A 14671-nucleotide genomic window follows, 5' to 3' on the forward strand; every position below is an offset into this window, starting at 1 on the left:
AGGATGTGGGACCTTTCCTGGTCCCACAGGTGTTGAAGCCTGTCCGTGTTGTTTTGGGCCTGGTTGTGAGCAGCCTGAATCCTGTTCCTCTCTTCAGTGTGTTCATTCAGGAGGTTTGACTGTTGTTTTTCCCACTCAGACTTCAGGCTGTCTGTTTCTTCCTGGGCTCGTCTCAGAGCGGCCTCCATGGTGCAGGTTTTCTCCTTCTGTTCTTCTAGGAGACGAGACCTTTCCTGCTCCAGCTGCTGTCTCTGGATCTTCAGGTCCTTTTGGGCCGTGTGCAGGGCAGCCTTCAGTCTGCTGCTCTTCTCTTTCTCTGCCAGACCATGAGATCTCTCAACCTCCAGCTGCTGCCTCTGAGTCTCCAGCACTTTTTGGGCCTGGGACAGAGAGGCCTTCAGCTTGGAGGTCTCCTCTTGCTCTGCCAGGCGATGAGATCGCTCCTCCTCCAGCTGCTGTTGGTGGTGTTTCAGGTCTTCTTGGGTCTGGTTCAGGGCAGCCTTCAGTCTGCTCATTTCTTCCTGCTGTGACAGGAGGTTTGCTCTTTCCTCCTCCCACTGCTGTTTCTGGATCTTCAGATCCTTTTGGGCCTGGTGCAGGGCAGCCGTCAGTCTGCTGCTCTTCTCTTTTTCTGCCAGGCCATTAGATCTCTCCTCCTCAAGCTGCTGTTGGTGGTGTTTCAGGTCTTCTTGGGCCTGGTTCAGGGCAGCCTTCAGTCTGCTCATTTCTTCCTGCTCTGACAGGAGGTTTGCTCTTTCCTCCTCCAGCTGGTGGCTGCTGTTTGCTGGATCCTCCTGGGCCTTGTTCTGTGCAGGCTCAGTGTTGCAGGTCTCAGTCTGGGCGTCTTGAGAGAGATCAGACTTGGACTCTGCTGACTGTGCCTGCTGCAGAGCAGTGTGTAATTTATGGATTTCTCCATAAAGGAGATACTTCTCCTGTCCCCACATGTGGCCCTGGTGGTGAAAGTCCCCAACAATGTGGTGCACATAGGCTTGAAGCCTGGTGGTCTCCTCTTTGTGCTCGGCCAGGCTGTCTTCTGTCTCTCTACACCGCTTCCTCTCACTTTCCAGGTCTTCCTTGAGTTTCTCCAGCTCACTAACAGCTTCCCTTGCTGTGTCCTCAGCCAGGAGAAGCTTCCTGTCAGAGGAAACATTGGCTTCATGATGTTGGAGCTGATGTTTTAACTGCTCCACCTCATGGGGCAAAGCCACTTTTTCCTTCTCAGGTCTTGAGACCTGATCCTCTTTGTCTTCTGGGCTGCCAAATTCCAGCTGAGGGACCTGGATCTCAGCCTGTTTGGTCTGCTGATGGTTGACGCCTATCTTCTTCAGAGGTTTCTCATCAATGAGCAGATGTTTGCTAAAAACCACTGCGCTGCGCGGCACTTCACGTGCAGAAAAAGACTTTTTGACAGTTTCTGCTGGCTGTGGTTTTTTTGCTGACTTAACAGGCTGGAGTCTTGGCTGGGGTCCAGGTGTTGGTCCAGGCTGGGGTGTTAGTCCAGGCTGGGGTCCCAGCTGTTGTCCAGGCTGTGGTGTTGGTGCAGGCTGGGGTCCAGGCTGAGGTGCTGGTCCAGCTGGTCCAGCTGGTCCAGGCTGAGGTGCTGGTCCAGGCTGAGGTGCTGGTGCGGGCTGGGGTTCAGACTGGGGTCCTGGCTGAGGTGTTGGTCCAGGCTGAGGTGCTGGTCCCACCTGGGGTCCAGGCTTTCCCTCAGGTGACTCTGCAGGCTGTGTTGTTGGAGCCGCTGCAGAGCTGTTGGTCACTTTTCTGCAGCCCTCAGCTTCCAGTTCCTCCTGAGTGTAATCTCTCAGCAGAAAAGGAAAGGACGAGGCCAGGTTGAATCCTGACTGTGTCTTCTTCTTCTTCTTCTTCTTTGAGCTGATGTTCTCAAAGTAAAAGTTATCCATCTCCTCCTCAACAAGATCAATCGGCCTTAACTCAAACTGAGGTGCCGGAGTCTGGGGCTGTGAGGGGATGTCTCTAAAGACCTTGTTTCTGCCCTTTCTGGCATTAGTCCTTACATTTCTTTCCATTGTTAATGCTCGTGTGTAGATTCGGTGAATCTCAAGGCGTGTCTCTCTGTCTGGCTCAATTGGCTTGACTGAAGATACTGATCTGCAGCATTAGGTACTGATACACAAAGACTCCTTCAGCTAAGGTCCACTGTGACATCACAACCATGATCTAGAATCAAGAGCATTGTGATGTCACAGTGGACCTTAGGAGACTCCTGGCTAGGGTCCACTGTGACATCACAATGCTCTTGATTCTGGAACATGGTTGTGATGTCACAGTGGACCTTAGCTGAAGGAGTCTTTGTGTATCAGTACCTAACGCTGCAGATCAGTATCTTCAGTCAAGCCAATTGAGCCAGACAGAGAGACACACCTTGCGATTCACAGAATCTACACGAGCTTTAACAATGGAAAGAAATGTAAGGACTAATGCCAGAAAGGGCAGAAACAAGGTCTTTAGAGACATCCCCTCACAGCCCCAGACTCCGGCACCTCAGTTTGAGTTAAGGCCGATTGATCTTGTTGAGGAGGAGATGGATAACTTTTACTTTGAGAACATCAGCTCAAAGAAGAAGAAGAAGAAGAAGACACAGTCAGGATTCAACCTGGCCTCGTCCTTTCCTTTTCTGCTGAGAGATTACACTCAGGAGGAACTGGAAGCTGAGGGCTGCAGAAAAGTGACCAACAGCTCTGCAGCGGCTCCAACAACACAGCCTGCAGAGTCACCTGAGGGAAAGCCTGGACCCCAGCCTGGACCAGCACCTCAGGCTGGACCAACACTTCAGCCAGGACCCCAGTCTAAACCCCAGCCCGCACCAGCACCTCAGCCTGGACCAGCACCTCAGCCTGGACCAGCACCTCAGCCTGGACCCCAGCCTGCACCAACACCACAGCCTGCACCAACACCACAGCCTGGACCAACACCTCAGCCTGGACCAACACCTCAGCCAGGACCAACACCTCAGCCTGGACCCCAGCCCGCACCAGCACCTCAGCCTGGACCAGCACCTCAGCCTGGACCCAAACCTGGACCCCAGCCAAGACTTCAGCCTGTTAAGTCAGCAAAAAAACCACAGCCAGCAGAAACTGTCAAAAAGTCTGTTTCTGCACGTAAAGTGCCGTGCAGCGCAGTGGTTTTTAGCAAACATCTGCTCATTGATAAGACTGAGATCCAGGTCCCTCAGCTGGAATTTGGCAGCCCAGAAGACAAAGAGGATCAGGTCTCAAGACCTGAGAAGGAAAAAGTGGCTTTGCCCCATGAGGTGGAGCAGTTAAAACATCAGCTCCAACATCATGAAGCCAATGTTTCCTCTGACAGGAAGCTTCTCCTGGCTGAGGACACAGCAAGGGAAGCTGTTAGTGAGCTGGAGAAACTCAAGGAAGACCTGGAAAGTGAGAGGAAGCGGTGTAGAGAGACAGAAGACAGCCTGGCCGAGCACAAAGAGGAGACCACCAGGCTTCAAGCCTATGTGCACCACATTGTTGGGGACTTTCACCACCAGGGCCACATGTGGGGACAGGAGAAGTATCTCCTTTATGGAGAAATCCATAAATTACACACTGCTCTGCAGCAGGCACAGTCAGCAGAGTCCAAGTCTGATCTCTCTCAAGACGCCCAGACTGAGACCTGCAACACTGAGCCTGCACAGAACAAGGCCCAGGAGGATCCAGCAAACAGCAGCCACCAGCTGGAGGAGGAAAGAGCAAACCTCCTGTCAGAGCAGGAAAAAATGAGCAGACTGAAGGCTGCCCTGAACCAGGCCCAAGAAGACCTGAAAAACCACCAACAGCAGCTGGAGGAGGAGAAATCTAATGGCCTGGCAGAAAAAGAGAAGAGCAGCAGACTGACGGCTGCCCTGCACCAGGCCCAAAAGGATCTGAAGATCCAGAAACAGCAGTGGGAGGAGGAAAGAGCAAACCTCCTGTCACAGCAGGAAGAAATGAGCAGACTGAAGGCTGCCCTGAACCAGACCCAAGAAGACCTGAAACACCACCAACAGCAGCTGGAGGAGGAGAGATCTCATGGCCTGGCAGAGCAAGAGGAGACCTCCAAGCTGAAGGCCTCTCTGTCCCAGGCCCAAAAAGTGCTGGAGACTCAGAAGCAGCAGCTGGAGGTTGAGAGATCTCATGGCCTGGCAGAGAAAGAGAAGAGCAGCAGACTGAAGGCTGCCCTGCACACGGCCCAAAAGGACCTGAAGATCCAGAGACAGCAGCTGGAGCAGGAAAGGTCTCGTCTCCTAGAAGAGCAGAAGGAGAAAACCTGCACCATGGAGGCCGCTCTGAGACGAGCCCAGGAAGAAACAGACAGCCTGAAGTCTGAGTGGGAAAAACAACAGTCAAACCTCCTGAATGAACACATTGAAGAGAGGAACAGGATTCAGGCTGCTCACAACCAGGCCCAAAACAACACGGACAGGCTTCAACACCTGTGGGACCAGGAAAGGTCCCACATCCTGTCTGTCAAAGAGAACGCTGCCAGGATGGAGACTGACCTCTGCCAGGCCAGAGAGGACCTGGAGAAGCTCAAACACCAGTGGGCTGAGGAAAGATCACAGCTCCTGAAACAACACAGAGAGGAGAGTCACAGGAAGTCAGAGGAGCTGCAACAGGCCCAAATGGAGCTGGTGACCCAGAAATGCCAGAGGGAGATGGACAGGTCACGGCTCCTCATAGAGCAGACAGAAACCTCCAGGTTGAAGGCCTCTCTGAAACAAGCCTGCGAGGATGCTGAGAAACAACAGGCCCTGTGGCAGCAGGAGAAGGCCTCTCTCCTGGAGTCTATCAGCAGACTCCAGCAGACTCTAGTGAGGGAGGACCAAGAGACACCAACCACCAGTGTGGAGGACAGTTCACAGGTCCTGGATGGTCAGATACCTGAGCTAGCCAAAGCATCTGAAGCAGCCCAGGTCACCCAGGGAGCCCAGGCAGCTCCAAAAAGATCAAAGACCAGAAGGTTCCTGGGACTTTTTCAAAGAAAAAGAGAAACCTCCAGTGATGGTCAGTGAGGACCTGACTCAGGACCATCCAGCCCCTCAGCCCTCCTCTATGTTTACATTAACCTGAACCCTCTTTGTTCCCCCTTTAACTGGCCCCCATGTCTGTTGTAGGTTGTCTGTGTCTCTTTATATGAAAACATTTGATGAGGCATAGACAGCATTGCAACAATTCCCAAATACCTCTGTTGTTTAAATGTTTAAATGTTCTGAAATATGTGTCTTGCAAATAAAAAAACAAACAAACAAACAAACAAAAACAATAATTCTACTTTAAAAATCATTTTTTTATTCAACATTTCACAGCTTAAAATGACAAATGGCGTTAAAAAATATTTGAGTCTTTGATTTCATATTTGTATTTTCTATTTTTCCTCATCTTGAAGTGATTGTTTTGTATAAAGATGTGTGTGTTGTGGTTGAGGATGCTTAAAAAAAGCTTTGTTCAGCTCAATCTGACTCTTAATCAGAATTCAAACATTGAAGAAGGATCTCTTGTCTTCTGAAATAATGGATGAAGATAATGAAGATCGGTTTTGTTTTTTCATCATGGAAATAACTCACTGATGGATTAGCTGTAATATGTAGGAAATATTAAAAAGTTCCTTTTGAAGAGCAGCAAAAGGTGATGGACGGTGGACAGGGTAAAACAATCCCTGTCTGCTCGATTGCTCGTTCTCAACTAATATGGGGAAGTTTAGCTCCTTTAAGAGAGCCAGTTCTTTTTGCTCATCCCCCAAAGAGGAGCTGGATCTTTCAGCTCCTGAACGGCTCTTTAATCAGTATTATTTGTAGCCTGATGTTTTTGAGTTACTGAATCATTTACTCAGGACGCACACAGAAAACTACATGGGCCACAAAGTTAACAGCTTTTAATGCCTCTTTATACCACCCAAAACAAAATCAAAACACATGAAGGTTAAGTATGTGCAAAAATAATAAAAAAAATTGTAAAAAAAAAAAAAAAAAACCCAACAACAAATACATATATATATATATATATATATATATATATATATATATATATATATATATATATATATATATATATATATATATATATTCAGAAGTTCAGTATTTTTAAACTGGAGCTCTGCTCTAATAAATGTGGCATTCAAAATGACTTCAAAAGATGAAACACGTTTGGGATCAGTCTAAACTGATGAGGACACAAACTTTCATTGTTTCATTCAAAATGAGAAAGTAACAACAGGTTGGATGTTATAGGATAAATGCTGTTGCTGGTCGAGTAGTGTAAGGATTTCTTCTTCTTCTTTTTTTTTTTTTACCTCCATCACACTCAAAAAAGAGAATGTTTAATTACCACGGATTTACCACAGTTCACAAATCACAGGAAAAACAAAATTACACCAAGCTATTTATTGCATTTTTTTAAGTCACGTTGATCTGAACATATTATGTTTTTCTTTTCCTTTTAAAAATCGTTTTCCTCAAATCTCTTAATGGAAATGGATAAAGATATATCTACAAACATCCCATTAACTCATTAAGCCTTTCTGTCTCTGACGGCCCAGGATGCTGGGGTTTGGTCTGGAGTCTGCCTCATCTCGCGAGAGTTGTTCCTGTAGCGGAATACATGACAGACTTCACACAACTTTAACACGCAGGCTTAGACATCAATTCAAATATTTTTCCACACAGCACCCCAAAAATCCAACCTCTTCCTCCAAGAATTTCAAAAATCTTGAAATCCGACCCGGAATCGACCAAACCGCGTCTGTCCTTTGGACGAATTCGCGCATGCGCATTTGAATCAGTAACAGTCATGGCCCCGTCCGGGGAGGCTTTGTGTTGGTATGTTGATATTTTCTAAACATCTTTATTTCCTGCTAATGGTCAGTTCTACTCTACAGAAACTATCGTATATCATTTTGTTAATACTTTTCTCACTCTGTAAGACTTGACAGCCTTCACAAACCTATGTGTTTTTTATTTATCACCGTAACTCAGCGAAGCTAATGTTAGCATTCCGACCAAACTGGGAGATGTGCAGAAAAGCAGTCTCTAAGACATCAGTTTAATGACATTTAACAGTGTTTACACTGTTTAAATATGATTCAGATTAAACTGTGATGCTTTAGTAAATGTCTGATGTGTTTTTTATTCAAGTTATTTAGTAAGAAGAGAAAAATAAGTCCCCTTCAGCTGATCTGATGTACATCAGGTTATAAGTTCAGGTAAGTTAACGTAACTCACACTGTGTGCCTTCACTGTCTGTGTGTGCTGCTTATATGTAAAGAGTTACTTACAATAACTAAATTAATAATTTGTGTAAGTTTCATAGTTACAACCAGTTTCTCACAGTCTCAACAGTTAGCTGATCGTGTGTTAGTAGGGAGCCTGTCCACGGTGCTGGTCTGACTCTGATGTTGTGTCTCCAGGATGAATGAGATGAACCTGAGTCCTGTGGGCATGGACCAGCTCAGTGTGCCCTCAGTGAGTGCCAGCCACCTGGGTCTGCCCACCTCCCCTACACATAACCCCCTCCCCACCCCAGGTAGGAATGACCCAACTTGATAGTCTCTACACTGCAAAAAACTGAAATCTTATCAAGTGTTTTTGTCTTATTTTCAGTAGAAAATTCCTTTTTTGACTCAATATGAGCCAAATTCACATGACCAATCCAGAAAAATGTCTTGTTTAAAGTTATTTAAGGACAAAAATGTGGTCTGAATTTATCGCAACCAGTAAAAAAAAATCTGTCAATGGAACAAGAGAAAAGTTGCTTGTATTAAGACATTTTTCTAGTCTCATGGAAATTTTCAAGCAATTTTTTCTTGTTCCATTGGCTGATTTTTTTACTGGTTACAAGCGATTCAAACCTCATTTTTGTACTCTGATAACTTGAAACAAGACATTTTTCTGGATTGATAAGTTGAAAGTGGCTCATATCGAGTATAATAAGACAATTTTTACTTAAAAAAAGACTAAAACACTTGATAAGATTTCAGTTTTTTGCAGTGTATTGCTCAGACCGACGTCAGGACTTTGTAAAATCCTATTTTCACTGTGTTTCTTCTTCTTTAATTATTATTATTGTTTAGGCATGCCAGTGGCAATCCCCAGCCTGGGTCCGTCCCTGGGCTCCCTCCCCTCCGCCCTCTCCCTGATGCTCCCCATGGGTCCACTGAGTGACAGAGGAGTGATGTGTGGCCTGCCAGAGAGGAACTACTCACTACCACCTCCTCCGTACCCTCACCTGGAGAGCAGCTACTTCAGACACATTCTGCCAGGTGGGGAGCTTTTTGTGTGAGATGAGAGATAATTTGTCTCTTCAGGAGCATTCAGGTAGACATCAGGACTTAAAGTTCAGGTGTATTGAACTTTCCCCTCCATGCCTGTTGCAGGTATCCTGTCCTATCTGGCGGACCGTCCACCCCCTCAGTACATTCATCCAAGCAGCCTCAATTTGGATGGGACCCTTTCTGTTGCCAGCAATAATCCCTCAGGTCTGGACCCCTACAGTGCCCCTGGAGGCCCACTGGAGCAAGGCTTGGTTCCCATGGACTCCAGACAGGTCAGCGCCCAGGGAGACCTCCATCAGACTGGCGCCCATGAGCTGGACTCAACAGGGTTGGCCATGGAGTCTCGGGTCAGCAGCCCCATGTCCTCAGACAGGATGGGGGAGGAGCTAGCAAACATGGATGGGGTTGGGGTAGGGGTGGTCGTAGTGTCTGACACCCAGCAGCAGCTTGGAGGAGGGAGGCAGCCTCAGCCACACGAAGGCCTGAGCGGTGTGGACTCTTCTGGTGGGGTGATGCCCCTCCATGGCCCCCCTGTGCTTGAACTCCCTGTGGTGATGGAGTCCGATCACATGGGGGGCAGAGTGGGGAATGGAGGGGCTGGAGGAGGTGGAGCAGGAGGACTTGGGGAGCATGGGGAGCTGAGCTCAGGGGTTGTAAGTGTTGTGCTCACTGGGTCCATGGCCAGTCAGGGCCAGCTGGAGCCGGTGTCACTCCACGGACACTCTGGGATGGGGCTGGAGGCTGTGAACGTGTCTCCGATCACTGCAGAGGTGTCGCTGGGGCCAGAAAATAACCTGGTGCTGGTGAACTCCACGCTCCAGCTGGAGGATTCTGCTGCTAACAAGGAGAACATGGTCACTGGCTTCACCATCTGTGAGTGCACATGTATAACTCTTTGACTAAATGTTATTCTTTGCAACCAATTTAAGCATCATTTTGGTGTTTTAATCTGTTTTTTTTCTGGACTTTTTAGGAGAATTTAGCTCATATCAAGTCTAATTAGACTATTTCTACTGAAAACAACACACAGGCTCTTGCCTAGATCTCAGTTTTTGCAGTGTATTTGTTATCAGCGGAATCAGAGTAATCCTGATTATGGTTTCACTTTGAATCAAATCTTGCAGAAGTGTTGTGAACATGTTGTATGATAAACTGATCTTTCCTGTTCAAACTCTTGTGCTGTTTTCGTCCTCTAGGGTGCACTCTGTGCGAGCGCTCGTATACCTCAGACTGTCCAGAGCACGGCCCCGTTACCTTCATCCCTGACACACCCATCCAAAGCCGAGCTCGCATCTCTCTGCCGCGTGCATTGTGCCTACGCATCTCAGTGGCTGATGAACCCATGGGTGAGAAAATCAGAGACTTTAAACCCTGTTAACAGAAAACTGCATGAGTTCTGATACTTTAATGTGGTGCCTGTGCTTGTTTTTGTCATTGTTTATTCAGAAGGAATCTGTAGTGCTGTGCTCCTTTTTTCTGTTATTTAAACACAGTGGGAAGAGCTCTCCAAGGATCTCTTTTTGTTTTATTTTCATCATTTTTTTACACTTTCTTCATTGCTTGTACATTTTAATAACAGTTCCAAACACAAATAAATTGACTCCCACCAAAAAATCTGATATGGGTCTGCATTCATGCTTTATTTAGAGAATTTTCAGCGCGTTACTTTCACACAAAAACACCGTTAAATAAGGCTCTAGTTCTCGTCGTGTCGTAAAACGGCGCTACCTCCGCTGCAGAGCCACAGCTGGCTATGAGGCGCTCGCCGCTTAGTGTATCAGTCCACGCGGCGTGCCAGATATAAACAAACGCAGGGAGTCTGCCAGGACAAAGAGACACGATGAGAACTAGAGCCTTATTTAGTGGTGTTTTTGTGTGAAAGTAACGCGCTGACAATTCTCTAAATTAAGCGTGAATGCAGACTGATAGCAGATTTTTTCAGTCGGAGTCCGTTTATTTATGCTTTTGGTCAAGTAAAATTTGGCCCCGTCTGAGTGCAGAGGAAACCAGCAGAGGAGCAGGGAGGGGGTGTTTGGTGTGAGCGCTCTGGGCTTCTGCTGCACAAAATCACTGCTGTAGGGGTAATTTCTGCCCTAAACCTTTTATAGGACCCAACTTGTTCCATCCCCGAGTGTCACTTTCAAGTCTTAAAAGGCATTGAATTCATGAATCTAAAAGACAAGCCCTTAGTTGGCCTTAAAATGTCTTCAATTAATCTTAAAAAGTCTTAAAAAATGTCAACACATGTTAGTATGATTGTAAATAGCCCCAAATCTTTAAAAAAAATGCTGACATCTCTTTTTGTAAGGTAATTTACGGTCACGATAACGAAACTAACAAACATTGATGTGGTTGCAGTTGGGACTCTATTAATTGTCAATAACCCTATGTAATTGATGTAGTATCTTTTCCTATTGTGTTTATTGTGAAGTTGGTATTAAATTTAGTTTCAAATGGCACTAAAATTTTTTAAAAAGTCTTGAATTTAATGTGCCTTGAGTTTTTGAACCCTGTTTAACTGACCATAAACAAACCCCATATACATACAAACAAACAATGACATCCCCCACCCCTCCGTCCTCCCCCACCCACATATTGCCTGAAAAGAATAAAGAAAACAAGGTTAACAATAATAGAAAGTGAATAAAAAAACACAGGATTTTTCAGATTTGGTTCTTTGTCCAGATTAAGATGACGGTCTGTGCTTTTGATATGCGACAAAAACTGGTTCCAAATTTTTCTGAGGTCCTTTCAGATCCAGAAAGGGTTACAGCTGAAATACACCAGATGCACCTCCAGTCCAGCCCCGTCATGGCACCGGATCAGATAGGTTTCCATTCAAGTCAATCCGTCAACTTTGCCAGATTGATTCCATTGTAGTCTCTGGCAGGTTGCCGCTAATAGGCAGCCATCCGATTTTTACTGAATGCCGGGGCTATGATACATAAATTCATCGCAGAGAATTCCAGCAGGACAGACCTAAAAACACTGAGTGACTTTCAAAACAAAACAAACCATTTAAGAACCAGCTTGTATTTATCTTGACTACAACAATAAACGGACATAATGAGCTGAGCCAGACCAGGAGTCAACAGGTTTGAGGTTTTACAGCCCAACATGAATGAAGAGAGACTTATCAATGGAATGGGAAGAGCAGGAACTCCTCAGTCTGAGATACAGCTTGTTGGACTGAACACGCAGCCGGTGTAAATTAACAAACGCAGTCAACCCACAACGAAGCAAATCTGGTGTATTTGAGGTTTTAGTATAATTTTTTCCTGTGTGACAAAGATACCAGGTCCTTTTTATTTGAGTGAAGACAAAGTGCAGGGAGAAACACACCAATTGAACCGGTTGAAGCATTTGGATCAGTATCTTTCCCTGTGGTCTTGGATAGCAAAACAAAAATGTCAGGACAGTGCCAAAATGTATACCTATAGTCAGCTGGAGCCTGTTTACATCAATCAAAAAGAGAAGAAACTGTGTGATATATTTTGGACAGCTGTGCTCGAGAAAAGTGGGCTCGATGTACCATGAATTACTGTAAGGAGAGAGATTAAATGATATAGAAAATAAAACATATGAAACTTGTGTTTTTGCCTCCCTCAGGAGTTTTTGCTCGGGACCTCATCCCTCCAAGGACCTGCTTTGGACCAATGGTGGGTCAGCACTGCAGCAACGTGGATCTCTCTGACTGGCCGGAGAAGGATTCACCACAAGTTTGGAAGGTGAGAGTAGCAGTTTTATTTTCAGTCTGATTCTCACAGTCAGAGTTCAAACCAGTATACAGAGACGGATCCACTTCTCTCTTTCAGATGTACCACAACAACGTGCTGGAGTTCTACATCGTGACAACGGATGAAAACGAGTGCAACTGGATGATGTTTGTCTGCAAAGCAAGGTACAACAGAACTGTGAGGTTTATCAGAAAGCTTTGCCTTTCTAGGATACAGGAATTTCAAGAGTCCCCCAAGTTAAGACAATCTTTTCCTGTGTGTGTATTTGTGTGTGTCTGTGTGTGTTTAGGACCCGTGAGGAGCAGAATCTGGTTGCGTATCCTGCCAACGGTAAACTGTTCTTCTGTACAACCAGAGAGATCCACCCAGACCAGGAGCTGCTTTTCTACTACAGCAGAGACTACTGCAGGCTGCTGGGTGAGAGGACAGATAGATGAACATGTCCAGTTCTGGTTTAAAGAGCTGATCTGTCACTCACACAGCTCCTCCATGTCTCCTCAGGTGTTCCTCAGGTCCCTGAGGGCCACATCTGTCAGTGCGGTAAAGAGTGCTCCTCCTTCTCTGAGCTGAAGTCTCATCTGAACAGCCACAACAACCAGAACCAGCCGGCCCACAGCCACAGCCCGTCCCAGCAGGACCACGCTCAGCAACAGGAGCAACAGGCACAGCAACAGCAGCAGCAGCAGCAGCAGCAACAACAACACACCCACCAGGAGGAGAAGCTCAACAACGGGACATCCAGCTCCTCCTCATCCCCGTGGCCCTGCCACACCGCCCACCCTGCAGGACAGACAAACAGCGAAAACAGAAGCAGCAGAGACGACGCTAACAGGAGCTCTGAGTCTGCCACACCCAGAGCCAAGGGTCAAGGTCACGCACGGGAGAAGAAGTTCAAGTGCAGCATGTGTTCCAGAGCCTTCACCACATCCACCAAGCTCAACGTGCACTTCATGGGGCACGTTGGGATGAAACCACACAAGTGTGAATACTGCAGTAAGGCCTTCAGCGATCCCAGCAACCTCAGGATGCACCTCAAGATCCACACAGGTGAGTTCAAGAGTGACCCTTAGGACCATTTTATGATGCATCTCATAAAATCCAGCTGCTTTTTGTGCTTTCATGAAAAAAATAAACAAATTGGAACAAGAGAGCATGCTCTGCAGCCCAGTCTGAGGGGCATTTAACCCTTTTTACACCTTTCTGTCCCTCGCAGGTCAAAAGAACTACAGATGCATGGTCTGTGAGAAGTCATTCACCCAGAAGGCTCACGTGGCCTCACACATGATCATCCACACCGGGGCAGAGAAGCGCGAGTGTGACCTCTGTGAGCGATCCTTCATCAGGAAACAAGACCTGAAACAACACATGCTCTCTCACACGCAGTAAGTTACTCATTCACTGTTTCATGAAATGAGAGGAGTTACCTCTTAAGCTGTAAAGGAAGTGCAGTAAAGCTTCTTCATTCTTTGTATCCCTTTTCTTTCCTGTAGTGAACGTCGGATCCAGTGCCCAAAGTGCCACAAACACTTCCTGAAAACCAACCACCTGAGGAAGCACATGAACTCTCATGAGGGTCGCCGAGACTTTGTCTGCGAGAAGTGCCACAAAGCTTTCCTCACCAAATACCACCTCACACGCCACCTGAAGATCTGCAAGGGCCCTAAGGCGGAGAGAGCGTCTCGTAAAGAGCAGGATGTGGACGAGGAAGAGGAGGAAGAAGAGGAAGAGGAGGAGGAGGATGCAAGAGGAAGAGGAGGAGAGAGACTGGTGGACTCAGGCAGTACTGAAGACTGTGGTTTAGATGTTGGAGGATATAACTCTGAGAAGTCTCCGTCGCCTCTTCATTGACAACACGGTGCCTCTTTAGTTTTCTTTATTTATTCACTGATGGGACATTTTTACTTTGACTTCTGGTTTCTGCCAAATCTAAATTTTTTTTAACTGTACAACATAGAAATGTAAATCATGTCTCACATGGATCATGTAACCGCTGCTAAAATAATCTCTGCCAACTGATGAAGATCTGATTGTGTTTCTTTCCTGTCTTCTTTTAACTCAGGCTGGTCATTGTTTGTTTTAAATGAGCTATCTTTTTTTAAAGTTTAGTCTATTTTCAGACTCACTAACTTGGGTGACAGGTTAATGTTCATTATAATGTCTATTAATATCAATTAAAACTTTGTTTTCGTGATTTGGTCCTTTTGATATGTTATTTCTCATGACCTGTATATTCATACTTAATTAAAAGCAGGATTTTCATTTTTTTTCTGAAGTGAACACATTGTGTAAACTAGAACAGATTCTTAATTTAGGAGCATTTAGCATACCGGACTATTAATCACATAATACAGTACAGAGACAGCACTGCTCAAAATTGTAAGTGACCTCTGGTCCAACATGGATAAGAAATTAGCCTCTGTTTTGGATCTGCTAAGTGCAGCCTTTGACATGATCGATCACACAATTCTTTTAAACAGACTCCACAGCCTCATTGGCATCCCTGGTACTGCTTTTAACTGGTTTAAAACATCTTAATGGCAGGAAATTTTATGTAAGCACGGGGGAGCGCTCATCAAGAATCTATGAAATGGTATAACTATATATAGTTTGATTGATTGATTGATTGATTGATTGATTGATTGATAATAGGCACCACAAAA

General features: G+C 46.0%; 1 protein-coding gene across 1 annotated transcript; it reads left to right on the forward strand.

The window, feature by feature from the left end:
- Positions 1 to 6562: 6562 nt before the first annotated feature.
- prdm4 (PR domain containing 4) lies at positions 6563 to 14163 on the forward strand. The gene is made up of 12 exons (XM_074698752.1): positions 6563 to 6823; positions 7139 to 7206; positions 7411 to 7526; positions 8074 to 8262; positions 8377 to 9147; positions 9471 to 9620; positions 11884 to 12002; positions 12090 to 12175; positions 12301 to 12428; positions 12513 to 13058; positions 13225 to 13393; positions 13502 to 14163. Exons 3-12 carry the CDS (start codon positions 7412 to 7414, stop codon positions 13857 to 13859), a joined length of 2631 nt encoding a protein of 876 aa, XP_074554853.1. The 5' UTR covers positions 6563 to 6823; positions 7139 to 7206; position 7411; the 3' UTR covers positions 13860 to 14163.
- Positions 14164 to 14671: the final 508 nt, after the last annotated feature.

Source organism: Halichoeres trimaculatus, unplaced genomic scaffold (assembly GCF_033239565.1).
Source record: "Halichoeres trimaculatus isolate MK-OKI-2021-1 unplaced genomic scaffold, fHalTri1.1 fHalTri1_scaffold_21, whole genome shotgun sequence".
Taxonomy (NCBI): domain Eukaryota; kingdom Metazoa; phylum Chordata; class Actinopteri; order Labriformes; family Labridae; genus Halichoeres; species Halichoeres trimaculatus.